The following is a 27,937-nucleotide window of genomic DNA, read 5'->3' as shown; positions in this document are numbered from 1 at the left end:
GACTGGTCACGTGGAAGAGAAATAACGCCATGAGTAAATCTGTTATTTTAGTGCATGTCAGAAATATTTTGAAAGGGATACAAATGTGAAAACATGTTTATAAATAAGTTGGAAAAGAATTAAAATATCATCTATATATTTAACAACAAAACTTTTACATGTAAAAATCTACAGTCACTATTTTAATATCAATAGCAATATGACAACCTATAAAAATGTTTACAGAAAAACAAATACATTTAGATAACAAAAACAAATAATAGCAAATACAATCATGGTTCCTTATATTAGTACTTAACCTAAAAATATAACTTATATAGTTTTTGTCATTAAATAAGTCAATATATGAGGTAATCAGTTCATAAACCTAAACCTAAATAAACACTTTCTGTTTCTCTAAATGAAAATCCTGATAAATATATATACTTTTAAAAACACAATTTCAGTTTAGGGATGTGTATCTATCAGTATATAAAAAAAAGACTGAGTTTTGACACAGTTGACATCCCATACTGGCATCTACCGCGGTGAAAGTCTATTGACCAGTGTGTCTGTTGAGAGCACACGGCTAAAAATGTGTAACAGTCTCAAGTCTCATGTTCTCAAATTAGAGCTCTTTTGGCATTTTGTGGGTGGAAGAACCTTTAAGTAACACCATCCCTTCACAATCAGAGGCAAAATGTGTGCATAGAGTGGATATCTCTCAAGAAGGTTCCCAAAAGTGTTTTAAATATGTCCTAGTTGTCTTTCATTCTTCATGACAGCTGTTGTTCAGTGTGGCTTGAAAGAGACAACGTTGGTGTCAGTCCAGGTCTGGCCACGGGCTGTAAAGCTGAGGACTGGAAGAGACTCGTCCTCTACATCGGAGGAACCACGAGACCTGTCATTGCTGGAAATGAAAAAAAAAGAAAAATTATTCCATTATGGCAGTAACATGCAGCTATATCAAACATATGATTAAATAAACAATTCATACGCTATGCCTGCACAGTTCCTGTATACAGGTAGCAAGAAATAAGTTACTTTTGACAGATAGCATTTTAAACTTTGGCGTTAAAAACTACGGTCAGGATTTACTAAAGACACGCACTGAAATAATAGCGCTGAAAATTTTGTGGGTTCATTTTGTGGCTGAACTTATTGCATATGCATTTATAGGAGTTTCCCTTTCAGATGTAAAATGTACGGGAGGAGAGTATTTAAATGAGTCACGCAACACGATTTACTAATGTTTGCGCGAGTCAATTTACTGGTATTCGTACCATTATTTACCCCACGTACCATTGTCTTGAACCAGACGCTAATTCGCACTGCTCTCGGTAGATTGCGCTGGTCATTATAGAAATGATCCGGCTGTGTCTGTGTTCTTTAATTTGCACGTTGTCAGTACATGACGCAGGACTTTCCACTCCCATTGGCGCTACTTTGGAATTGCGCTCATGCTAATTTGGCCTCATTAAACCTCATAACTCCACCCGCCTCTATAGTGAATGAAGAGGTGCACACATTTTGGTGGAGCATCTCTGCTTGTTTGCAATGCAAAGGAAAACAAAGAACTGGTTGTTTGAATATATACAGCATTTTCTTTACTCAGGAAACAGTATACATATATAGACTAATGTTCTATGTATTTGAGGCGCGGAGAAGAGTGTCTAAGGATTTGTCATTGAGTCATAGCCAATACTGTCTTAAATAGCCTGTGCGTAGCAACTTCATCTTTTATAACAATCATTTTTGCCAAATGACAGAAAAAACTGGGCATCCACATAGCCACAATAACCTTAAAAACACACGACATTCGCTGGTCAAAACCTTTGTAACTTCATTTGAGCTTGATTTTGATAAAGTGTTAATAATATAATGACACATGCAAGTATATGATTATATATAAAGCCACAATATCAACTTTGATAACACCGTGTTTATTTTTTTTTAAATCATCCATTTCCTGAAAGGTAGCAGTGTTGGTCATACAAGGTTATTTTGCTTATGTGACAATATGAAGAAACTCTGGCCCTGGTTTCCGTAAGAACTTTTCCGTGATCAGTCCTTTGCTAAGAGTGAAGAACATTTTAATAACCTTTTTCCACTATAAATAATCTTTTGTGCAATGAAAAGGTTCAATGAATGTTAAAGGCTCTTCATGGAACCATTGATGCCAATAGGGTCTTTTGCACCAGTATAGGGTCTTTCGCACCAGTATAGGGTCTTTCGCACCAGTATAGGGTCTGTAACTGTTAGTGGAAGTATAAATCTTTTTGGCGTGTTAACACCGCAGGAACTGGGAACAATTTTACTCCTTTTGGAGGGACTAAATTAACTCCTACTTCAGAGTAGAGTACAGAGCAGGACTTTTATTTTTGAGAGTGTACCTTGGGGAAAAAAACATGTTTGTAAAACTTAAAAAGCAGATCTGTTGATTTGCTTTCATAACTGTAGTTACAGTATACCTCTAAAGCTGGTGCCTCCTGAAGTTTGGCAAACGGGTGACGGTGAACCCTGTGGTCTCAGGACTGGAGCAAAGGCACTTTTTTGTTTGGTAGAGGATGGGAAAGATGAGAAGGGCAAGAGGGAGGATGAGGAGCTGGAGCCTGGTACTGTGGGGCTAGATGGCATTACTGGAAAAAAAAAAGAAAGTTGCTTTGATTATACCAACATTTTACCTGACTGTCTAAAATCACTGTATTTCCAGCAGGACGATTGTTAAAAAGAAGGTGAAAAGGGAAATCTGAAACTCACTAGCATAAGGAGAGCTGTTTGGAGAGGCACTGTTAAAGCCAGGTGACCCTGAAACACCCAGACTGCTCATGGGCACTGCCCCGTAACTCATGCCCCCGTTGGACCCATAACCCGACTGCTGAGGGGTCGATGCTGATGGGTAGCCGCGTGGAGACAAACTGCGACTGTAACCTTGAATAAAAGTGAGAGAAATCACAATACTTGACTCAGTTAATCAACAAAACATTAATCAAGCTCTACAAAATGCTTTAAAACCTCTGGTGTGGTTTTACATTTTTTAATTTTTTCATATATTTTACTTAATCGGAATGGTACGAAACTTGGTAAAGAATCTATGTGAACACACACACACAGAAAAAAACGGACATAACTCGAAATTTTTAAATGGTCCTGATAAAAAAAAAGTCACACTTGTATTGTTTGTGGTCATGAATGAATGGGAAACTAATTTCATCTAGTGGAAGTGTTTGGTACTGCGCACAAATTCTTACTGAAAGTTCATTTTTTGAGATATCAACCTCAGATTTGGAACACAACTTGTTTAGATTTATGGCGTGGATTTTTTCGGTGTGTTTAAAAGTAAAACATGATTTGGAAAATATATACTTCATGTAAACATTTTAAATAGTATTTTTGTGCATTTTTCATAACAATAAACTTTAACTTTGATAACTTTTTTAAAATTCACTTTAAAAAAAAAACTTCTTTAAAACTTCTGTTTTCTTTAAAAAGAGACCTAACTATTCTGTGCTCCAAAGCATTCAAGATTTATTTACGTTATTTACATTTTCAGGTCTATGCTCATAAAGTGAAATGGATTATATAACTACTTCATAAATATCATTTAGTATCGAACTGAAATATAGTACATTCATTTCATTTAAAAAAAAGGCATTTATGACAGCCACATGAGCAGCACTAGAAGGTTAAATAAAGACTGAAAGTGACTTGAAAATTCATAAAAGTTGTGTTCATTTGTTGAAATTATCTTAATGGACAAAACGTGTAAGTATCATAAACTGCTGTTGATCACAGAGCTTATTTTTTGCGATAATTAAAAATCCTATTGGGTTTTTGTTGAGGCAACCAGAGTGATCCTAACTTCTGGGTTGGCCTATATGTCAGCGCTCTATAAATGAGTGTTATTGACATCTAGGTCATCTATAACACTGAATAAGACTGAATCTTATAGGGTAAATGTCTTCAGATCCTCACCTTGGCTACTGGTTTGCCCGTGTTCCCCGATGCTTACACCCAGCTGTGTGGGATAGGAGTTGAGCCCCATGACACTGCCATGGACAGGGGAACTCGGCATGGCCTGCAGCTGACTGTGAGGTCGCGGCACGCTGTAAAGAGCCTCGGCTATATCTGCAGCCCGCTTCAGCAACATGTCCTGCAACGGCACAATATCAAAGACAAGTTTTACAAGACAGGAAAACCTTTTGGGTGACATCACTTCATGTCTCTCGATATGAACGGGAGACAGACAAATCAATTCAGCTTGCATACAGAGACCACATACAGTGTGGTCTAAGACTGCTAACAGTTCCAGTGTACCGACCTGAAAAGGGTCTTCATCAGGTCAAACAAACACAAAAAATTTGATTTATTTGATAAAAACCTGGCCCAAAGATCTTTAAAAACAAAGCTTGCTCAGCACAGAAGCTGCATTAAAATCTGGACCAACACAGCCTTGTAACTGCACATTTTAGGGAAGTAAATGATTCTGTGTCTTCACTAAGGTATATCGTAATTGATCAAGTTAGAGGAGGGAACAGAAACATCTCTTACTTGTCTTCAGTAGAGCTGTATTTAGCTGAATTGAACGTGTTTCATAATGAAGGAACTGTACACAGTTACTGAATTGAGTTGAATAATGACACTATGATTTTGCTACAGCTTGCTACATCACATTTGATGAAGTTTGCATCATTAATTCTGTTACTATATACAACTTTATACAATTTCTGTTGTATAAAGCACTTGATTTGACATGAGGGAGACTTACTATATTTGTGTTATATTTATATTCTGCAAACACTTAACCCACTAGGGCCGAACCTGGATTATGATACAAAACCATTTTTGTGGTTTTATGTTGATCACTAAAGACAGATGGAGTGGAAATGTTGTTGGATTATATGGATTGAAAGCAGCATTTTTTTTTTTTTATTGCAGTGGGGTTTTTTTTATGTTCCTTTTCATTTTATACCGTGATAGTAAACTTCACCCACTTGTAATACTGAAGAAAAGAGGACAAAATTATGTTTGTTTGACCTGCCGGTACGAGTTGAGTCAGTAAATTGAGAAGGCATTTTGTAAAAACATTAATTTGTTGCTATGAACATGCATTTCTTAGATGTGCGTATATTATTTTGAATGTTCTAAAAGCCCGAGACCACATTGGATTCAAAACTTCGCAAATCAAATAAGCTGATTTGTTACATTAACCAGATTTCCTAACTTTCCATTGAAGTGCACATGCTGTGCTATGGAACATTTTCAAATCATGCTAGATAATATGGATCTTGACATAATATTGATGCATTTTTACCCAAACTTGTTATGCTGATAATGTCATTTGAAACAAAATAGAAGCATGTTCACTAGTGATCTCAGGCATTTGGACCCCGATGTATGTGTTCAACACACTATATATTTACTGCAATTCAGTGGTTACCTGATTGCTGGTGGAATTTCCATAGAGAGACTCAACAACGTCTGCTGCTCTTTTAAGTAACATTTCCTAAAATATAGAAAATCAGTTCCAGAGAGAGTAGATAAATATGACATATCTGTGGGTCTGTTGGTGTGTACTTCTGTGTTTGAGTTAACGGTTATATGTGTACATCAGTATTTACTAACCTTTGCCAGTCTGTCGGGGTCACCAGGATGGCGAGGGATCAGCTTTTGAAGTCTCTGGAAGCCGTAGTCAATAGTTGGCTCATTCAGTGCTAGAGATAACAATACGTAGTGAGAATCCATTATTTACTTTAAAATATCTGAACAAATCCCATTGTATGTAGTTAATGAAAAGGAATCAGGCAAGGGATTTATGTATGAATCCATAGCCACTCTCGTCCTGATCTATGAGTCTTTTAGCAATTGTTAAAGGTGAAGTACGTAATTTCTTCCTCATAAGTGGCACCAATCAGAGTCGCAAATGACTGTGGTTACACTTTATTTTGATAGTTCACTTTAGACATTCAATTAACTATATGTAACTTTACAGCTACATGTCACCTAACTCTCATTAGAGTATTAGTAGACTTTTAGGTTAGGGTTCATGTTAGTATAAGTTTACATGTACTTGCAAAGTCAGTATAATGTCTGTTGGGGGACCATCAAAATAAAGTGTTAGCAGAAATTAGACAGACTACTAATACTCTAATGACTGCTAGTTGACATGTAGTTGCAAAGTTACTTATAGTTAGTAGAATGTCTAAAGTGAACTTTCGAATTAGTATTACCATGATTGTTTCCAAACAGGTTTCCCTAACACTCCAACTCCCATTATACCATACTGCATTGTCCAGCCAAACATGGAGTTTCACACAAAACTTTTATTGGATAAGCCAGAAGATGACATGTTGGGTCACTCAAATAAACCTGGCAATGTATTGGTTTTCAGAAAGTGCCAAAGATCCACAGTGCTTGGGGAAGTCAACTTACAAATGACATCTAGTTATCTCTGCACTTCAAACATAGAAAGACAGTAGTTTAACACAGTGGGCCCTATCTTGCACCCAGCGCAATTGACTTTGCGTATGTATCATTCCTATTTTGCACCCGCGCACAGCGGACTTTTCCCTCCACAGACGCACGCCGGTAAACTAGGGAATGAACTTGCGCTCCCGGGGGCGGTTCAGCGCAAAGAGGAGGCGTGTTCTGGCGCAAACGTTCCCTGATGCTGTTTTGCAGGTTTAGAAAACAATTCCGCCACTGACCAGGAAAAACCTAGTCTAAAGTCAGTGGCGCATTGCACATGTTATTCATATGCTATTGTAAGGGCGCATGCTTGGCCACAATCAATGTAGCGTGTGCACAACGCGCGTACACTTTGATTCTCTCATCTACACAGAAGCAGCAGTTTTCATTTTTGCAAATCATACATTATTACAAGGAAAAACACGAGGGAAATCATTGTTGTGTCCATGAAGATGTGAAAAAATCATAAATCTAGCTTACACATTTACCAAAATTATTATACGCCTGTTTAACCGAAGCTAATTTGGGTGGGTTTCTCCATCCCCATACAATGCCACTTCTCTGTTTTTTACGGCCCTTACGAGAACGTCAGTCTCCTCGGCTGTGAACCGCTCCTGGCGAATCCGCCGTTATAATAGCCATCCGCCATGCAACAAGCACACCTGCTCTTAAAGGGAATGTGAGATGTCACTCTGATTGGTTTATTTCACGTTACGCACAAACCACACCTATGAATAATGAAGCTACTTCAGACCAACCCCTTTTAGATTTGCGTCGGGCACAAGAGTCATTTATCCCGCCGGTATAATAGCAACAGCGCCCGAGATCCGCCCACAAAGTTACTTGCGTTTCGCGCTTGATACTTGCGTTTCAGATCGTTAAAATAGGGCCCAGTGGCTCCTAACCCTCTTCTTCATTTCTGCTGCATCCCAATTCACATACTAGCCATCCTAAATAGTATGCGAAATTAGAATTAGTGCGTCCCAAATAGTAGTCTGCTGAAATTAGTATTCCAAAGATACCCCGATGGTCTTTTTCCGGTTAGAATCCAAAGTGCAGATCCGTGCACACGCCAACGGATAATATTGCCCACAACACATTGCATGTTGGATAAGGATTTGATTAGAACTACAAACACAAATAAAAAGTGTTAAAAAAACTACAAACATGGCAGATGTACCAGCGTGACGGTTAAGTTGAGCGGTTTAGATAAAGGTTTGAGTGATTAATTATCAGTATCTAAAAATATGTTTTCTCAATGTTATCCACATTATATATTTTAACTTTTATAATGATACATTAACTTTGAAATGCATCATTATGCAAACACATGAGGAGAGTCTGCGCATAAAAAAGACCCCATACATTTCTCTCAGATTCGGTAGGAAATTAAATTAAATCAAATTTGGGCAGATTTTAACTGTGACAAGATGATTGACAGGGCAGTTTAAACGGTGACAGATGCGCGTAACTAAGCGACAGAGCTGCCCGTTAAAGGCGCAATCTGTCCAAAATCTTGTGTACTATTCTGCGACACACTCAAAAGTATGTACTTTTTCTTCACAAAAAACATCCTTTTTTTAGGCATTGTATAAGTAGGCGAATTGGGACGCAGCACTTGTATGTCTCCCTAACCAAACACCTCTGATTCAGCTCATCAGCTCATCAGCTCATTAGTAGAGACTCCAAGACCTGAAATGGGTGGAAACATTAAAAAAGTGCAGTGTTGTGGCGGCTCCAGGAACAGGGTTGGGAACCACTGGTTTAACATAATAAACTAGTCTTTAAATATGCAATTCTGCATGAGTGTGGATGTCTATGTGTATGTTTTATAACCAGTATATTTAATGTATATATTTTACAAATTATACAATTTACCTGTGTAAATGAAGCGCCCTGGGGCTCCTTTACAGAACTGCTTGGATTTGTAGGACAGCGTCACTTCTACAACCCCTGGAATGTGTCGAGGAGGAGTCTGAACTCGGATTGCATGAGGAGTGATTAGCTGCATGAATAATGACAGAAAAGTTTGGTTGCAGATTCTTGGTACTCAATCATTGAGCCAATTATTCAAATATTACATCAAAAGTCAAAGCTGGCTTGGACACACATACCTCGCTCCACACTAACATGCTCCCGAACACCACTTGCAGACCGTCAAAGAAGTTTTCCCCAATCACAATTACCATAGCCCCGCCTGTCGTCCAACCTTCACTGGGACTGATGGCTTTGATACAGGGAGTAGCTGAAGTGGAGAGAGAATGAAAAGGTGATTCAAAATGCAAGAAATGATCACGCGAGGACTGATGAACGCCCCCCAGTAAGTCCTAAGTGACCATAGTGACACTGTCTTGCAACAAAATAAGCAAATTTAGAGCCCCCTAGAAAACTTCCTCCCCTTGCTTTTTCTCAATGGCATTTCTTCTAAATCTCACCGTATTCCATGCTAGTCTCCATCGTCTCATTTGAATCCATTCTGCGAGCGCGACGTCCGTGTTTGGAGTTGTTGTGCACAAACATATTATCAGAAATGGCTAGTACAGGACCATCCACGTTGACCGTCGTGGACAGAACCACCTGTTTGGAATGAAAAAAAAAGACATATTGATGACAAAAATAGTTCGAAGGAGATTTATGTAGTTCATAAAAACCTTCCTGACAATTTCTTTTGATTCCTCTCAAAATACGATCAGTGATATCCTCGCAATGCTATCTTTAGAAACGGCTACTACTGTTGATTTAAAATCTGTAGTTTTAGCACTTGTCGAATCGTTTGTAATAAAGAGCCCTACACAAATAACAGCCAAAGAGTGTAAGAACAAATTGTGATAATTACAGAATATTGCAGTCCTCTCACATCCATCTCTTTATTGTTGAAATTATTTGTTCTTTTCCTTCTCTTCCTTTTGTATTCTTCTCCCTATAATCTACTCTCTTACTCCCCCCCCCATGCTTCCACCAGATTCTTCCCTTCTCTGTTCTTCTCTTTATCTCTAGAAAACAATATTCAAATCTCAGTCTTACTTTTAAACTATGGAGTGAATCCTATGCGCTCGCAACCATTCAAACTGAGCCAAAAACTGAGCCAATTTTAAATAGGTTTCAAACCACATACTAACTACTGTGGTTTCAAAAAGATACAGGAATATTCACCAGATGACTTGAATAGCTATATTTAGAAAGAATGAATCGTTCTGTGAGTGAGAATTTGCATCTGTATAGAAAATTCAAATATTTTTTTACTCTAAAGACTTTTTAATGGAAAAATCCTTTTAGAGCTAACAATAATAATAAAAAAAAGCTAGAGTAAAAAATAAATAATAATAATATTTCCGTATTCATACTTCAAAATTTCATGTTTAATTCAATGTGTTACTTGCAATTTTTTGGTAATTATTAGTGAAATGTATGCATCCCCACTGGTTTTGTCAAATTCAATATAAAATGATAATTTGATTTTATTGTGATTTTTATAAAAAAAAAAAAAAAGTTGTAATAACACTATTGTACTATAATTTATTTTCATGTAAAATGACAATACTTATATTTACATCTTAATTTCTTCATTTCCACACAGTAACTTATTTTATTTTATGCTTTTATTTAGACGAGTTGCTGGCAAATAAAAACATGTGCTGCTGGTTTCAGATTGAAGCTCGGCACTGTGTTCATTTCCACGCATGCATCTCATGATATCAGGTGTATAAATGCATCGATTCACTTTATAACCGGAAGCCCTTATATATTTTTTATTAATTAGCATCCTGCACAACGTGACAAAAGCACTAAGCCATACTAAGCCATGTTGATTTAATTTCGATATATTGTGCAGCCCTAGTGCACACGCATGTACAAAAGATTGTAGAGTTGAGGACGATAAAACAACGTGACAACACATAAGAGGAATAGATAAGAGGGATGCTGCAAAGAAATTCTCACTCCAAAAAAAAAAAAAAAAATTGAATGAGGAAGGACAGCAGGGAAATGAAGAGTGAGGGATGAAATGTCAGATAGCAGCTCCAGTAGTGAAAGACAAGTGTGAGGAAGTAAAGCAGGAGGTCCCCAGTGAACACTTCCTGGGTCACATAAGCTGACCTCCTCCATCTGGAGCCCATCACTCAAATCCTGACAACTTCCTGAAGCACCTTCCTGATGATCCCTGCTTCTACTACTTTCCGGATTTTTCTCATGAGATATTAAACTCACAATCTCAGTTTGTCCACCACAAAACCTTACATCGGTATATTTGTCTTAATATCCAGTATATATATCTTTAAAACAAGATAAATGTACCTGAGAGACATATGGCATACATAATGCGTTCTTCGAATTGCAGACTTTTTTTGTCAGTTTTCTTAGTTTTTGTTGTCTTACAATCTTACATTCAACATACATTCTCTGTCAAATCCTTATACTTTTTCTTGTGCAAATTTCATTGTAATGTATATGAAGAGTTCAGATGCAAAAGCCTCTAAGTGCCATATGAAATTTTCTTCTAGAATGATAATTTTTATCAAGCTCGTATATTTAAGTTCAGTAATTTCACTTAAATGGTAATGCATATTACCTATGAATTGTCATTTAAGTGAAATTACTGAACTTAAATATACAAGCTTCATAAAAATGATCATTCTAGAAGAAAATTTCAGATGGCACTTAGAGGCTTTTGCATCTGAACTCTTCATATATCTTGCTCTTAGGATGTTTGGATATTTTTACTGGATATGAAACAAAGATGCTGATTAAGAATATGATTTTTAGTAGTGTAGAGAAAAGAATAAACTCGACATAAAGGGATAAATACACTGTGACTGGGTTCTGCATTAGAGACAACAGAACATTTTGGCATTTTGCTAATACATATAAATGATCCATACCTGGAATCTCCTCATGTCTCGGGGGTTCCCTGCGGTTTTCAGACAATTTTGATTGCACTTCAGGAAAAACTTCAAGAAAAATCTGTGGGAAACAAACAAAAACCAAGCTGTAAACCAATAAACCAAACAAGAAGAAGAGGATTACTGTAGATGGAGAGGGAAGTGAATTGTATGGCCTGCTTCTATTAGTAGCTTTCTTATAAATTAATAAGTAAAAATAAGTATATCCACTTTTAAAAGGGAGTATTTTATGCTGGTCCTGTGCAGTTCACGGCAACATTGCAACATTTCAGTGTTTGATTTTAAAGACGTTTTTTGTTTACTTATCTATGATGCATATTTTGTACTCCAATGCAAAGTCAACGTAAAGTCCACAAGCAAAAGTAATTCTCTGTCTCTCACTCGACCATTTTGTAGAATTTACAGAAGAAGAATAGTTAGGGTTAGGGTTCATATTTTAGGGTTTGAAATACATTGATTGATCGTAGGCCTCATTGATGCATCTCATCTTTTGATGGGGTGTATAAGTTCAGATCAGCGATGCCTACGATCAATCAGTTCCCAAAATAAATACAAAACCTGTGCTCATTGAAAGAAAACAAGTTGATAAAAAGATTGAGTCTAATATTTGGCAATAACATGAATCAGCAATTATTTTTGTAGGGTGGTCGTTTTTGACCTGGAACACCACAAGTATATAAAAAAAGAAAAGATTAAAACAAAAATTCAATTATATTTTGGGAAGTTGTTTTACACTGTGTGAGCAAAGTCAGTACGTTTTAGTTCAATGCGATAACATTAACTGGCATTTTCTGGAAAAAGAAAATTCTTTCTGTGTAAAAATGACCGGAACATGAGGATTAAATCCCCCAAAAAATCCTAAATTTGAATCAAATTTGTGTCCAGAGGTGTAAATTACTAATTGCACTTCATTACTACATTTAAACTTATCAAGACCTTCAAAGTACATATTTCACAGGTCATCATGAAGCAGATCTAACTTCTATCTTTTGACACAGATCCCATCTTTTCCCTTAAGTATAATTTCCCTTAAGTACTTTTATGCCCCTGTATGTATGTACATTTTTTTTTTTTTTTGGGTTGCATGAACCCCAAAAAACATGTGGATACAGTTGAACTAAGACTGACCAACTAGTTGCCTAAAGTTTTACCATTTGATCTAGACTTAAAACAAATGACACTCTATAAGCACTGCATCTGAACCACTGTCCTCCAACCCTCTCCCTTTCTTACAGTATCTTACAACACACTCGTCGAGGTCTTGCGTGCTGTTTCGTGCCCTACGTACCATTCTTTTCACTTTAACTATGATAAACTTTTTAGTCCTTGATGAAATCATAGAGCACAGCTGCAAGCAGGGAAATGAAAGCACATCGGCCAGGCACACATTAACATGCATTAGTCACTCCCCCACCCACTTAGCATGCAAATCTCTAAGCCTCGCTGCCTTGCACCTTCTGCCATGTATCCATTCACTGCATCATAATTAGACCAATCTTGCATAATTAATTAGGACTCCTGGAAAACCTTGCAACTTCAGCACAACATCCCTCCATCTCTGTTGTGTCATAAGGAAAAGTTTAATAATCACGTTTTGCACAGCTGTGATATTTAGATTCACTGGAGTAAGGTCTTCTTCACCAACGCAATCTCACAGCAATTCGTAAGTATTTTACAAAGTGACTAATTCATACAAATTTGTACAAGGGCTACCTCACTTGTATATTTTCGTAAGATTTGTTTAGACCCCAGTGATGGGTGAGTTTAGGGGTGGTCCTTCCTGGGGACTTTTTTTGAAAAATCATATGAATTCGTACAATTCAAATCGTATAAATTCGTACGCCACTATAGAGCTGCACGATTAATGGTTAAAAGTTTGGGTTAGGGTTAGTTAGTCTCGATTCAAGCATCCACGCGATCTCATTCCTAAAGCGGTTTGGCTATTAAACCTTTGACAAGTATGATGCAGCGAACATTAAAATCATTTCGTACCCCAAACTTTTTAGTAGTTTCCAGAAAAATATATTAAGACTGGAGTAATGATGCTGAAAATTCAGCTTTGATCACAGGAATAAATTACATTTTACAATATATTCAAACAGAAAACAATTATTTTTAAATGTTAATAATATTTTGCAATATTACCGTTTATACTGGATTAAATAAATGCAGCCTTGGTGAGCATAAGAGACTCATTTCAAAAACTTTAAATAATGTTAATGATTCCAAATGTGTGAATAGTGTATGAATTTTTTTACAAAACCAAACCTAATAATTTTTATTATTAATCAGAAGGATTTTTAAGGTTTTAAATGATCATGTAAGATCAGAGAATAAAGACAAGCAGCATAGGAACCCATATAATACGGTTTAAAAAGCATCCCATGATGCTTCTCATGAGGTGAGTTGAATTAATGTCCAGAAAAAGCTAAAATATTGGATAGTTTTGATTTGTTTAACATTTTGGTCACCTGTGCATTCAGAAATTTCACACTTATTTGGTGGAAGTTATTATTATTTTACTATCACTATAATCCTAAAATGTAGAAAAAAGTCATATTAAAGATAAGTAGGCATTTCCAAATGTTAAATTTCCCCCATTTTGAAACTAAACCTGCAATTTCTTTATAAGATGTGTATAAACTCAAACAATAACTGTTTTCTTCATGGTTGTAAGTTGGTGTTTTTATATTTCAGAATGAACTGAATATAAGTTATATATTTATCATTTGAATAGCACTAATGCCCATTACCACAGACAAAAAACAATGGATGAGAAAGAGACAGTTGATATGTTAGATGCAGAACCATCACTCATCAGTCTTTCCTCTTGTCCATCTCTCCTCCCTCCCGTTCCGTCTTAGAAAAACAAAACAGTGTCATGACATCCAGGGAGTGGGGGAAGGAAAATTAGGAAACCAGATGTGCAGCATCGAAACACTGACATGCTGAAAAGTTTCGCCATCAATTCATCAACGACTGTATGCCACATGTGTGTGTCGAGTCGACGCCGAGTTTTATATCACAAAAACATTATATCAAACCCAAATTATTTACAATGCAACCATGAAGATTTGAACCAATGAAGTATCAGACACTGACGTGCTGATATTCTACGCATTATATTCATCATCAGCAAACAAAACAACAACACAAATCCCCGTAAAGTGTAGTGTTGGATAGGTGAGGGTTGTGGGGGAAGCCTCTGAGGGGTTTTGGGTAGCAGAGGTTAGCTAGGGCTGGTCATAAATACTCTGGGCTCCCAGAATCCCTTGGCAGACTTTGGGGCCAGACTGGTCGTGGGGTTAACAGGGCACGTTCCCGACCTCTGACCCCACTAACAGGGCACACATAGAGGCTCTAAAAATCAATACCTCCATCACCACATACCACACCGGGACCTTTCACACTTGCTCCCACAACTAAGGAAAATAAAAGCAACCAGCCAACATCTTGTTTCAGGACTCTTGCCTTTACAAAGATTGTTTCTTTCAGCCAGTTACCAACTGCTCGAAACATTCAGTCATCAGATTCTGGAGAACGTTTGTGAGAGCTTCAATAACACTTTATTTTTGATGGTGACGTGTACATGTACTTACTAAACAGTAAATTATGCATAATTACAAGTAAGTAACCCTAAACCAAACCCTAACAGTAACTCTATAGTAAGTACATGTTGTTAATTAGTATTACTCAGAACTTATTTGAGCAAGTACAATGTAACAACTTCACCTTCAAATAAAGGGTTACACTTTATTTTAAGGGGTCATTGTTACAGTGTAATTATATATTTAAGTACTGAGCAACTATATTTACTATAGGGTTAGGGTAGGATTAGGATTTGGTTGAGGGTTAGTTGCATGTAATTGTGCATAATTTACTGTTATTACTATGGTAAGTAAATGTAACATATGTAACAAGGACACTGTCAAATAAAGTGTTACCAAATAAAGTGACTGAGTAACTCTGCAACTACATGTCAACAACTAACTTTCATTCGATTATTAGTAGACTGTTAGGTTAAGGTTAGAAGGGTTAGTTGACGTACTTGTAAAGTTACAAATAGTCAGTGCTTAACTTGCAAATTAATAATTGCGTTGTGACCAACACTGATCATACAATCAGTTTTCCCGAGACATTCAATGACGTAAAAGTATAACTATAAAGTATTATATAATAATAATAATTATAATTTCACTAGCCTGATGACTATCAGCAGAATTGTCCAGGGGTGCAGACTAGCTCCATCTTCTCGAGATCACTTTTGATGAGAAACACCCTCAGCTTTACTCACGGATATGAAAAATGAAAATAAGCTTGACTGTCTTATTGACATTTTGGCAATATTATTATTGGAATAATTCATCAAGTATATGCACTCTCTCCAAACTTTCTGCAAAACAATAAGCAGTAAGAAACACCAACCAATAAGAGTGATTTTGAAGCTGATTGGTCAAAAATATGTTGAAGACTAATAGCAAAACATAACCTCCAAAATACATCTGTATAAACCTGCATTCTCACACGCATGCACTGCCACCATGTTATACACTTTAAAAACAAATGGCTGAACGCAAAAATCCAAAATCTGACATTTTCAGGAACAGGATCCGGCTCAAATTAAGCACTGCTTATAGTCAGTAAAATGTCTGACCAACTAACTAACTAACTAACTAACTAACTAACTAACTAACTAACTAACTAACTAACTAACTAACTAACTAACTAACTAACTAACTATCAATCAATCAATCAATCAATCAATCAAGATTTATCATTTAGAAGATGTTTTAAAGAATGTTGATAGCCAGACAGTTTATAGCCATTGACTTCCATAGTATTTTTTTTTTCATAGTAATGATGGCAGAATTTTAATTTTTAGGTGAACTATCCCTTTACGCAGACAGTCTACTAATACTCTAATGACTGCTAGTTGACAGTTACTTATAGTTAGTAGAATGACTAAAGTGGACAATCGAAATAAAGTGTAACCAGAGCTTCAATTTTGTATTTTTGTAAAAAAGTTATATATTTAATATATTATAAGCATGACAATTTAAGTAATAACAATTGAATTTTCATATTTGCTATCTCTTCTGCTTTATGATAGCTTGCTCCAGCCGGATGCAAGGACGCAAGATGCTCAAATCCTGTTGATTCGTGTGTTTCCAGCATATTCTGAGAATATTCCAAAGAGCAGGTTTTGTGCTTCAACTGCAGCGAGGAAATCTGACTTTTCATACAACAGAGTATGTAGGCATGTCACAAATTTGCTTATTTGTTAAGTGACAAAGAAATTGCACAATATATACATATTTTTTTTATATAACATTATAACAGCTGTTTGTTTTTTAGTCATTATGTTCCTAAGCTCAAGTAACTCTTTCACTAACCACCTAATTAGTTGACTCGCATGTTTTTGTTTCTGCATTAGTTAAATAAATAAGCCTGCGCTTACATAGACATAGTCAGAGAACGTCTATGTGTACACACGTGTGTGTGTGTGTGCGTTATAATGCTCAGTGCTTCCATGAGTATGTCTATGTAAGCACGCACTTATTTAACCAATGCAGAAACAAAAAAATACATTTCTGCACAAGCCTTCATCTTTGTGGGAAAACAAAGGCAGGAAAATCTGCATGAATAAAAGAGTGGCAGATAGGAGAAGAGAAGGGAAAGATGTCTGCTTAATTAGCCAGTAATGATGGGATCTGACAAACAACATCTGTTTCCAAATTGGGAGTGTGTGTGTGTGTGTGTGTGTGTGTGTGTGTGTGTGTGTGTGTGTGTGTGTGTGTGTGTGTGTGTGTGTGTGTGTGTGTGTGTGTGTGTGTGTGTGGGAGGGGGGTAGAATGGAGAATGCCAGCACTCACTTTACCGAATGTCTCAAACAGAACAGCTTGATGTGAGTTTTCAGAGGAAAGCATGCCGCAAAAACAGACAGAAATATAAATGCTTGAAAAAATAATACTTTTGCATTGTTTGCCCCACAGATATTAGAGATAATGCTTAATCAACAGCCTTCCCACCAAGTCATATTGAGATGTGTGTGTGTGTGTGTGTGTGTGTGTGTGTGCTTGACTGTCTTAAATTTCACTAATGAGTTAATGATGCCCCCTGGTGCTAGTCTGGCCCCTCTGTTTGTTTGTGTTTGTGCGTGTGTGTGTGTGTGTGTGTGTGTGTGTGTGTGTGTGTGTGCGTGTGTATCTGGAGGAGATCCAGAAGATCTCATCCTCCATGGTAGATTCCATATGCCTCAACACAATCCCACTTTCTCCACAGTAGTGCATTCCTGCTTTTTGTATATACTGCAGGATTAAGGATAAATTCATCAGGACAGATACCCCCGAATTAGTTTACAGCACTGATCTCATAGCCGTGCATTTGTGGGAGATCAGACAACGTGTAGTGTGTGATGAATCTGTCAGGACTCGGGTCAGGGTTGATAGGGCCACTGACAGCTTCTCAGCAGGCCTGCTGTGAGCCCTGTCAGTCTCTCCTCCTCCTCCACAGTTCCTCCCTGCTCTCACTCCTGTCTGCATGTGTACACATTTGCTATGGATTAGTTATGGACATTATATTTTAGCACCATAGGCAGCACTGTTCCTCACAGCGGTGACAGGAATCACCTTTCCAAATCATGCCTGATCAATTGAATTGAAAGCAGATGGACTTAGAAACCTCACATTTCAAAGATGATTCAGGAATGAAACCAGGGCTTTTGAAAATCGTTAAATATTATTTCTAAGTGTTTTGGTTAGACCTCACTGACACTCTATCCGATCCATTGAGATTTTAAGTTGTACTTCTGTATTTTATTTTTGGTTATTATGGGTATTTTTTTGTCTGTTGCTTGTTTTGTTGATAGTAATGATCCTGGGCAGATCTTGGCCTTTGTATATAGATATAATTTTAAAATATGATAAAAAAGGAGTCACAAAAATAAATAATTGAGAGCATTTTAACATAACAAAATATGAAAAAATGAAGGGGCTTGAATACTTTTGCAAGGCACTGTATATGTTTCAAAGCAGAAACAATTATAATTGTTAAAATTAAAATTATATTTTGTAATATTCTCGTTTGATTGTTAATTTTATCTCACCACTCAGATTGCAAATAGTAGTATAACTCATGTTGAAACTTATTAGTATTATGCTCAAAGAAATGCTTTTTTGTTTGTTTGTTCCGCCATCCCTTCACTTGTCTTATAGTGCGCACTCTTTGTTGGTGCCGTTGCAGAACATATTCCCTTCAGGAACAGATAATTGTCTTTCTGTATTGATCCAATAGTTTTGCACTCCCCTGGGTTTGATTAGCAAAGTAAGAAGGGACAGATGGTACCATTCCTATTACTGTGATTTTTTTTCTCTTTTTCTTTTTTCCCAGAGCACTCATTGGAGCTAGACCCAAGGAAGCGAATGAAATGCTATGTCAGAACAGTCTTTAAAACAACAGCCACAAGTTTGTATTCAAGTGCACGTCCTCCGATTGCTACTATGGCTCTTAAATTTGACAATACAATGAGCTTTTTTTTAACGTAAAAAATAAAATAAAAATATGTTTTTTAAGGGAACATTAGGCAGCTGATAATAGAGGACCTGCATTTATAACTACATCCAAATTCTGTGTAGAGAGATTTTACAAACTACTAACTTTTTCAGCAATTACCAAGACAACATTTGGACAACAAATAACAAACAAATAATCATGCATCCCAATCCATCAGCCTTATTCCTGCGGTAGCCTTATTCTATTGATAAGATTATACCATATTGATTATTTTGTTTGTTTTAACCCATATAGATTGAAAACCCACAAAACCCACCATGGGATTGATCCCTAGTATTCAACCCTCTCCTTCTTTTCAACAGTTCTTTTCATCCCTCACTAATCGTATGCATCCATTTATTGAACCTGTGTGTAGTGACTTGCTGAGTCTCAAGCTGTTAGTCCAGCTGTACATTTACTACAAAGCTTAAAAGATATAGCAGGATATATACCAGGACTTTCAGGAATCTTACTTTTCTTATGAAGCCAAACATTATTAGTGCTTCCACTTTACCAAACTGTTCCCAATCCAATTAAGACATGTTATGAACAACACTAAAAACTTTTACGCAAACACACACACCTTTACTTCGCTATCTAAATGGGAACATTGCATAGACTTCTGTTGTTTTTATGTAGAGTTTGTTTTAAAACCTAACCCTAAACCTAACCCTAACTGAAAACTTTCTGCATTTTTCCACAAAAAAACAACATTATTTCCTTTTATACTGTTTTTACAAATGAGGACATCTGGTTTTGTGGGATTTTGTCATGTTTAGCTCAATTCTGGGTACAAATTTGTCCCCGAAATATGGTTAAGTAGGTACACACACACACACACACACACACACACACACACACACACACACACACACACACACACACACACACACACACACACACACAAACTTAAATAAAAAAAAAGTCCTCATTCCATACAGCTAATCATTAATACTCTAACTTAAACCCATACCTTAACTCAACCCTTTTTACAATTAAACATTTTTACTTAATCTATATATTGTTTTTATGAATGATGATAGCACCAGATGTCCCTGATTGGTTTAGTCAGAATTAGCTCTTTCTAGGGACGAATATGTAAATCAAGTATAGATCAGTGTCACACACGCACACACACACACACCTCGTGGTCAACATATGCCAACCAAAATGTTCATTAACATATTATCACTATTGCCAATTTGCATGATACATCTTTAAAACAGTAGCTTTCATCCACAAGATTTAAGTATGTGGCCAAAGCACATGTGTGTATTGATCAGTCATGGACTGTTGGATTGACTAAACTGGTCTTCAATCAATACGCACAAGCACATGATGAGACTTACAATTATACAAACAAACTAATGAAGGTTTCAATGTGCAAAAAGTCATGTTTAATATAAGAATAATATAAGGGCAGGTAATGATTAACAGCTAGGCCATAATCTCTGGCAGCGAGAAGAGCCAAGGGAAGATGTGGGGATCATGATGTGACAAAAGCCTCCTTCAGCATCAGCTGAGAGCTATTCTCTCCCCTTCTGCTAATAACTGGATTAGTTGTGGAGGCAGAAAGGGGGTGGAGAGACAGACAGACTGAGCAGCAGGTCCAAACAAAACGGACACAGATTAAAAAAGGAGGGGGGTGAAGGTGCTTTGGGATCCCAATTCCCACATGCATCGGGGAGGTGTCCTGATGAGCCGACTAATTATATCAATATTAGGGGGAAAGGTTGAGGGTGGCATAGAAAACCAGAGAGTGAAGGGTATTAAAACTAGAAAAATCTGCTAACGAAAAATACTTGAATATGAATATATTACATATCTTTGTCAACTCTCATTTGTAAGTTTTAAAAAGTCCCTTGGTCTTTCAAATTTCCCTTGGTTTTTCAAAGTACGAATCTATCAATGATGTAGCACTTCTTATATCCACAACAGGCATTTTTTTACACATTCACGGTTTTCAAAATGGTACACAATACATAAAAAAGCAAACAAAAAGCCAACCAGTTTGTTTGCTGTTGCCAAATATGAGAAGTATCATAATGCACTAATGAGGCAATATATAAGCTACAGCTTTGAAAAAAAAAAAAAAAAAAGCTGTCAATAGCAAACGTGGCTGTCTAATCCCTTCATTTTATTAAAACTCTGGGTAAGTCTGACCTTGTTTGGAGAATTAAAGAGATAGAAGGAACAGATATGACAGAGAGAGAGAGAGAGAGAGAGAGAGAGAGAGAGAGAGAGAGAGAGAGAGAGAGAGAGGGGAATCACAGAGAAAACTATAAAAACAGCTGTGGTACTAAGGAATTCTGGGAAACTCTATGAGACAACTTTCCACTCTTGACGTGAGAAAGACAGAGCAGATCTTCAGAGACGCTTTATAAACACTGTTAGCTTGAAAAGGGAGAGAGAGGTAAAGAGGGATATCTGAAAATAAGGGAAACTATATCATCCATATGTCTTTAAAAGATAGCTTGGGTGATCAAATTGTGGGACAAAGAGTGATTTAGTATGCATGAGAGAGCAAAACAACTAGCATTTAAGTGTTGTATTTATGTAGTGAGTAGAGAAAGGAGAAAATATGTAAGATACTGATCCTTTCTGCGCAATGAGGCAATGAATAAAGAAGGACAGATGTGTTCATTCTTAAACCCCAAATCAATATACTCTAAATAATAAATGCTGGGTTGTTTCAACCCATGTTTGGGTCAAATATGTACAAACCAACCCTTGGGTTTCAAAATGTAATTTAAAAATGTAAACCAACGGTTGGGTTTGTCCATATTTGACTTAAACATGGGTTGAAACAACCCAGCATTTTTTTTAGAGTGTATAGCTAAAATAAAAAAATTACTTATATTCTTTACATATAAACCAAACTTGTCCCAAAGAGACTTTATTGGTCAGTTAGGCGCTAGTTTTAGTATGCTAGTCTTAGGACTCATAGGACCCTTGAGTTGAGTTCCTTCCCTTTAATAACACAGCCTGCACAAAATCCAAGCAGAACGTACTGTGGATTGTGTGAACATATAAATCACTCAAACTTGTGTTTAGGGAATTAGAAAAGTTTTGTAACTGGACTTACCTGTCAATGATGACAGGATCGGATGGTGTCTCGTTGCGATTGCCGCAGCTTTTTTTCTCACAGCAGCGACTTTGTACGGAAAAAAAGAGAACATCATGAATTATTAAAACTTGCTCCATAAGACCACTACAATTAAGACTAAAGAAAAAAAGGCAGGCCGGCAATCTGTCACATTGATTGTGAATGATCAAGCTCAATCCCTGCTTCTAAAGCATACACACACAAACCCGACCCTATCAGACACACACACACACACACACACACACACCGTCGGTGGACCTCCTGTCTGTGCAGGGCACGTCCCCCCCCCCCCCACACACACACACACACACAATCCCCCCACCTCATGCACCACGCCACCAGCATAACAAAAGTGCCCCCCACCCCTGGCCATCTGCCTATATGCTTTCTCCTCACAGTCCCCCCCGTCAGACAGAGTCACTCCCCAGCTGTGTGGCCTGCCCTCTGCACCCCCTTCCCCATCAGCTCTGTTATTAACCAGCTGTGAGCGCCCACTCGGGCATCTGCTGGCTACACAATGGGGGCAGAGCCAATTCTGAGTCCCCTTCTGCCCTCCCTAATGCTGTCCTGAAGCCTGAGGTCACTGCACACCCCCTGTCTCTTCTGTCTCCTGTGACACTTGCTGTTCCCTTTTCTCTCCGTCCAGCTACCATATACTCTCTTGGACATTGTGCTTGTGCTTGTTCCAACCCAGGCTCATTGAGAAAACGTGCCTGTGGCGACATACATGCAAAAATGACATTACGTTGCGTCGTGAACGTTTCGCAACCCTTTTTTAAAGTGAAGTGTCAAGTGAGTGACGCTAAACGAGTTTCCAGTTTTATCTGAAACAGATGAACGGGAATCTGGCAAGGTTTTATTATATGTTGGTTGTTGTACGTATCACAGCGGTTCGCAAATTAAATGTGCGGTGAGGGTGAAGGTTAATGCTCTACTGCGTTTGAAAATAACGTACCACCAACACTAAACCCTAAACACACCTGATAGTGTTAAAGGGATAGTTCACCCAAAAATGAAAATTAATCATATAAAGCGACCGTTTCTCTTCAGAATATTTTGACTAAACCGCTCAAATCATATGGATTAGTTTTACGATCTCTTTACAAACTTTTTGAAGCGTCAAAGTGGTAGTTGCGTAGCTGTCAATGGAGGGACAGAAAACTCTCAGATTTCATCAAAAAGATCTTCATTTGTGTTCCGAAGTCTTACGGGTTTGGAACAACATGATGGTGATTATTAATGACAGAATTTACATGTTTGAGTGAACTCTTTAACTATAAATCAAACGGGAGATAAAATCACAATCACTAAAGCAACCATGCAATTCTAGTGTGCTTTGAGCTCTTTTATCGTGACTCTTGTTTCACTGGACTCGTACTTTGCAAGTGCAATGCTGTACCAGGTGATGGTTAAGTGATGCAAATTTGATACACTGTGGTAAAAGTGTTTTAAGGTCATGACATAGTATTGTGCAAGGAATAAGTTTTTATTAATCGCAATCTGCCGCTGTAATCATATTTATTTTTGTGTGTGAAAAGAAATAAAAGTTGTGGCTGTGTTACTGCCTCTGGTGTTCGTTTCGGCTGGAACCTGCAGTGATTTGTATGTATCGGTAAGTGTTTTGAGTTCTGCAAAAATATAGTTGCGAGTGAATGTTCTGTCATCTTTGCAGGAATGATTGTACAAAGTAACATTTACCTTTAGCAAAACTATGAAAGAGAATAGCACATAGCAGGCACATGCCATTTAATCATAGATCGGTGCAATATGCGTCACATGGCTAAACATGCCATTGTTTTCAAATACCTCCGTTTTCACAGACCACACTACAATGAGATACCGCCACTTTCAAATTTATCTTCAAAAAACTCAGTTTTCGCTGGACAACAACACCATCTCATAGTGGACGGAAGGCCAAGATGTAGAAAAAAGATGTTTCCAAGTCATAGCCTTAGTATCCTCTGTGAACACTCTTAACAAACATCACTGTGGGCTTAGAATGAAACTGACTCGAGAAATGTTTTGGTTGTTAGAAGACTGGAAATTCAGCATGTTTCCTGAAGATGTATTTCTTTTATGTAAACTTCTACCAAGGGATTCAAACACAGAAGCTACTATTAACATGTTACCAAAGACAGGGTGGTTCTTAAAAGATACATTTTTGTAACATTTTAATAATCTAAAGAACCGTTGTCCACTACAAAGAACCTTTTGCACAGTGGAAATGTTACATGGATGTTAGAGGTTCCTCATGAAACCATTGATGCCAAGTGGGTATGGATCATTGTAGAGCAAATGTGCTGCACTCTTTCAGACATTTTTCCAATAGCACATTGCTGGTTTGATTGTGTTTTTTACTCACCTGCACATGACCTCATGAGTTAGCAAGACACGACACATTTCTGGATTCTTGTTCTGTCCTTCATATGAGATGGGCTGAACCATGTAAAACAGAGTTTAAAAGAGGTCATCAACACACAGAGCAAAACTAAGTACAAGTTTCTAGTGGCTAGAAGACAAAAAAGGTGGTGCTTTACCTGTTTAGTGACGGAATCAATGAGACGTGCATAAAGGTCTTGTTCTGTGCGAACACCTGTGAACAGAATCAACAAACCAACCTTATTGATGTCACACTCTGATATAAATGTACAAATCTGGAACCACACTGCCACTGGATCAAATAGTAGGAGAGAGTTGGGCATAAGTAGTTTTACTACCATCAGTTGTTTCTTTGTTGGGTAAACTAAAATATATAATGTACATGCTCATTTAATATATAATATAATCACACAATGATGGCTTTTTTTCCTGCAAAAATTAAAAATGTGGAATGCTATATGCTATCTACATGGACATAAAGGTCTATATGAGAAGAGAAATGATAAGCATACCATTACTATAGAGGAGCTGGAGTTTGTAGTGAGTTCCATTGTTGGTCTTTTCTCCCGTCTGCTCCTTAGAAGAACAGCAGGGAAAGGCAAGGGAAGGACAAAGAATTTCGATTAAGCTACAAAAAATTAACATTTAAATACAGGAGTTCATGACTGAGTATTGTCTACACAACAATATATATTTTTTAATTATCACAAGCAAGTGGTACATTTTCAAAACTGAAATCTCATGGCTTTACCATGGTAGAGACTGCGAAATTACTGTTAATCACCCTTAACTGTATACATTTAGTCTTTGGGTACAGTGAAAACATTTACTACTGGTAGCAAACTTATTGTAAAACTCATGGCTGAGTTATATATTTATTACAACTTTTGATGAAGAGATACAATTACAAACATTACAGATTTTATATAAAGTTAGGTAATGTAAGTGCATTTTCTAACGTGACAACTATAGAATTACTGTAATATATTTAGTAACAAGTGATTTGAAATATGTATCTTGCATTGTTGCACTGCATTTCCTGTTAAAACTAAATTGAAAGAAGATCTATTGTGCTCGCATTATGTTAAAATGTTGCATTGTGAAACAATGTTTACTTGGAAAGAAAATATGTAGGCTACAACTGTAATGAAAGCATGAGATTATGTTTTGGAAAAAAATGGCTTGTGTTTTGCAAGTGTGATCAGTTTGAGGTTTACTAATTTTTTTGAGTTTGAGAGCCTGCATTAGGCTGTCTTGCCTACCAAGGATGGATTAAAAGTAAGGAAAAAATGGACATGAGTGACCAACAAGAAGGAAGATTTGGGAGGAGGGCAAGAATGGCTTCTCTAATTTTTCTGGAGTTTTAAATATTCCTTTGTGTGTTTAATAAGGTTTTGTTTTCTCTCTTAAAGCTCAAGCTTGAACTCTACATAGGGAACATCATCAAAAATCCCGAAATGTTCAATCATGGGAAACATGCTATAGTATAGCCTAGAATATACCTTGTCCTGCTCCACAAAGTCCACAAATGCTGTCCTCTCCACTTCCACAGGCTGCCCACTGCGATCATAGAGTGCCAGAACAAAATGGAAGAAGTTGGACTTTCTGAGATTGGAGGGAGGCTGTTTTTCAAAGTGAGCACGGGATAAGGCCACTCCACTGTGGATGTAGGGTTTCGGAGAGTAATAAAAAAACAGACAGTTTCATCATTTCATCACTTTTTCACTATTCATAAACTGGCCATTTACTGATATAATACCATCAACTAAATTCAACATAAGCTCAGTACAATTCTTAATGCATGTCTCGGACAAGATCAAAATGAAAAATACTTTCACATTTGGAGCTACATTTCCACTTATTCCACCTATTAAAAATGTCTGCTTGTGTCGGAATCTTTATAACATATTCTGAAGACAGTTTAAGCCTAGAAAGTACACTGTTGTCACGATAAAAAAAAAAAGTGTTATAAAAGCCTAATTTCGAAAATGTTTGTTTCATTTTTAATAAATGCTCTCACCAAATTTGATTACAAGTTATTTTTTTTCTTTTTAAATGTTAAATCTTATATATAATTTTTTCTTTTGTGTGTTTGTGTTTGCAGCAACATAAGATAGGCTATATCAAAAGTCTTTCAAAGGCAGAGTGTGCACTTGGTGAACAACCCAAATGTAGCCAACAATTTTTATTTATTATTATTACAATTATTATGATTGTTCTAATGTATCATTTGAAGATTTAACACGGACTGCTCTAATTAATTTAGGTCAAATAAAAAAGCGCAATATAGCTAGGCCTACACTGTTCAGAAAGCAAAAAGCTAATTTACTGCGAAATTATTTATAGTCCTAGACAACAAACAGCTGTCTGCATTTCTTAAAACCAGACTTGATGTTTTGGTGGAAACGCAGCTCTGGACAGTTGTTAACTTCGACACATATCTATAGGCTAAATAAATATTGACTTATCAAAACATACACATTTAGAGGCGATCAGTAGATTTGTGTGTTTTCGTTAATAGTAGGCTATTAGCCTACGATTATTAGCCTAAATGGAGTTACCACTGAATCCAACTTTTAATTCCTAAAATTATTCAATTGTGCATATCAAAGTTCGATAAATCGTTCAATAATAGCCTACTAGATTAAACATAGCCTATTCTTAAAGAATAGTAGCCTATGCTATATCGGCTCCTCTTCAAATGAGCAAGAAATGAAAAGCAAATAAGATGAACGTCACAAACAATCGCCGTTCAAGTGACGTGCTCGAGCGTCTTAAAGTATACAGCCATGAGACAATAGGGTTTCATTGTTTTGTCTTGTTTGCCTCTTTCATTCGGCTCGTGACTCTGTCACCTCAAACTACAAGAGCACTGAAGACTGAGCTCTGGCGCTATTAATCTCCGGTGTCATTTTACATCCACCGCCACAAAACAGCCCAACCTGTTGCTGTACATATTTTTACAGTTAGGTATAGAAAACAAAAGTTAACTGATAGTTCGTGGTTGACGTCTACTACTATACTAAGAATAATAGGCTGCACTAACAACCGCACGTGTGGAAAAACATTTTGACAAACTCACGCAATTGTTTTTAGGCTGATAGTTTAATCATTTTAATCCTATGTAGCCTATGCTCTGTTCTTTTGGACATAGTTTAACATTTGTGTAGTAGCCTATGCGTGTTATCTGGGCTAAATTCACTCAGATGACAGAACTGTCAATAAAAAAAAAAGTTCTTTAGGTGGTGTTTTTGTAAAAGACTGATCAACTGATAAAAAGATTTTAGTGTGCATCAATGCAGACTAAGCCTACCTCTGTGCCGCTATGTTTGCATCAATAACTCCGACATTCCGCACCCAAGAACGAACAGAATCCATTTCTTCTTCAAAAGTTGTCACTTTCAATTCGGTGATGGATCTTGTCGAGTGATCTTGACTCCCAAACATTTACCACAAAATTGGAATGACAAGGTACTCTTGTGCAAAACTTAAACAGCAAACAGTCAAAATAATCAGAAGATTCTCCTGATGACTCAGTTGAACGATTTCCCAGAAT

General features: G+C 37.0%; 1 protein-coding gene across 1 annotated transcript; it reads right to left on the bottom strand.

The window, feature by feature from the left end:
* Nucleotides 1-35: 35 nt before the first annotated feature.
* On the bottom strand, nt 36-27,937 carry ebf2 (EBF transcription factor 2). The gene is made up of 16 exons (XM_081365465.1): nt 27,695-27,937; nt 25,884-26,040; nt 24,894-24,951; nt 24,540-24,595; nt 24,365-24,438; nt 21,982-22,050; nt 11,325-11,406; nt 8,883-9,024; nt 8,562-8,692; nt 8,326-8,452; nt 5,605-5,693; nt 5,420-5,485; nt 3,955-4,132; nt 2,740-2,910; nt 2,451-2,618; nt 36-889 (listed from the first exon to the last, which is right to left on the bottom strand). Exons 1-16 carry the CDS (start codon nt 27,826-27,828, stop codon nt 858-860), a joined length of 1,734 nt encoding a protein of 577 aa, XP_081221591.1. The 5' UTR covers nt 27,829-27,937; the 3' UTR covers nt 36-857.

This window comes from Scardinius erythrophthalmus (genome assembly GCF_964197995.2).
Source record: "Scardinius erythrophthalmus genome assembly, chromosome: 5".
NCBI classification, from domain to species: domain Eukaryota; kingdom Metazoa; phylum Chordata; class Actinopteri; order Cypriniformes; family Leuciscidae; genus Scardinius; species Scardinius erythrophthalmus.
Note: the sequence above shows the minus strand (reverse complement) of the source record. Positions and strands in the feature narration are given on the sequence as shown.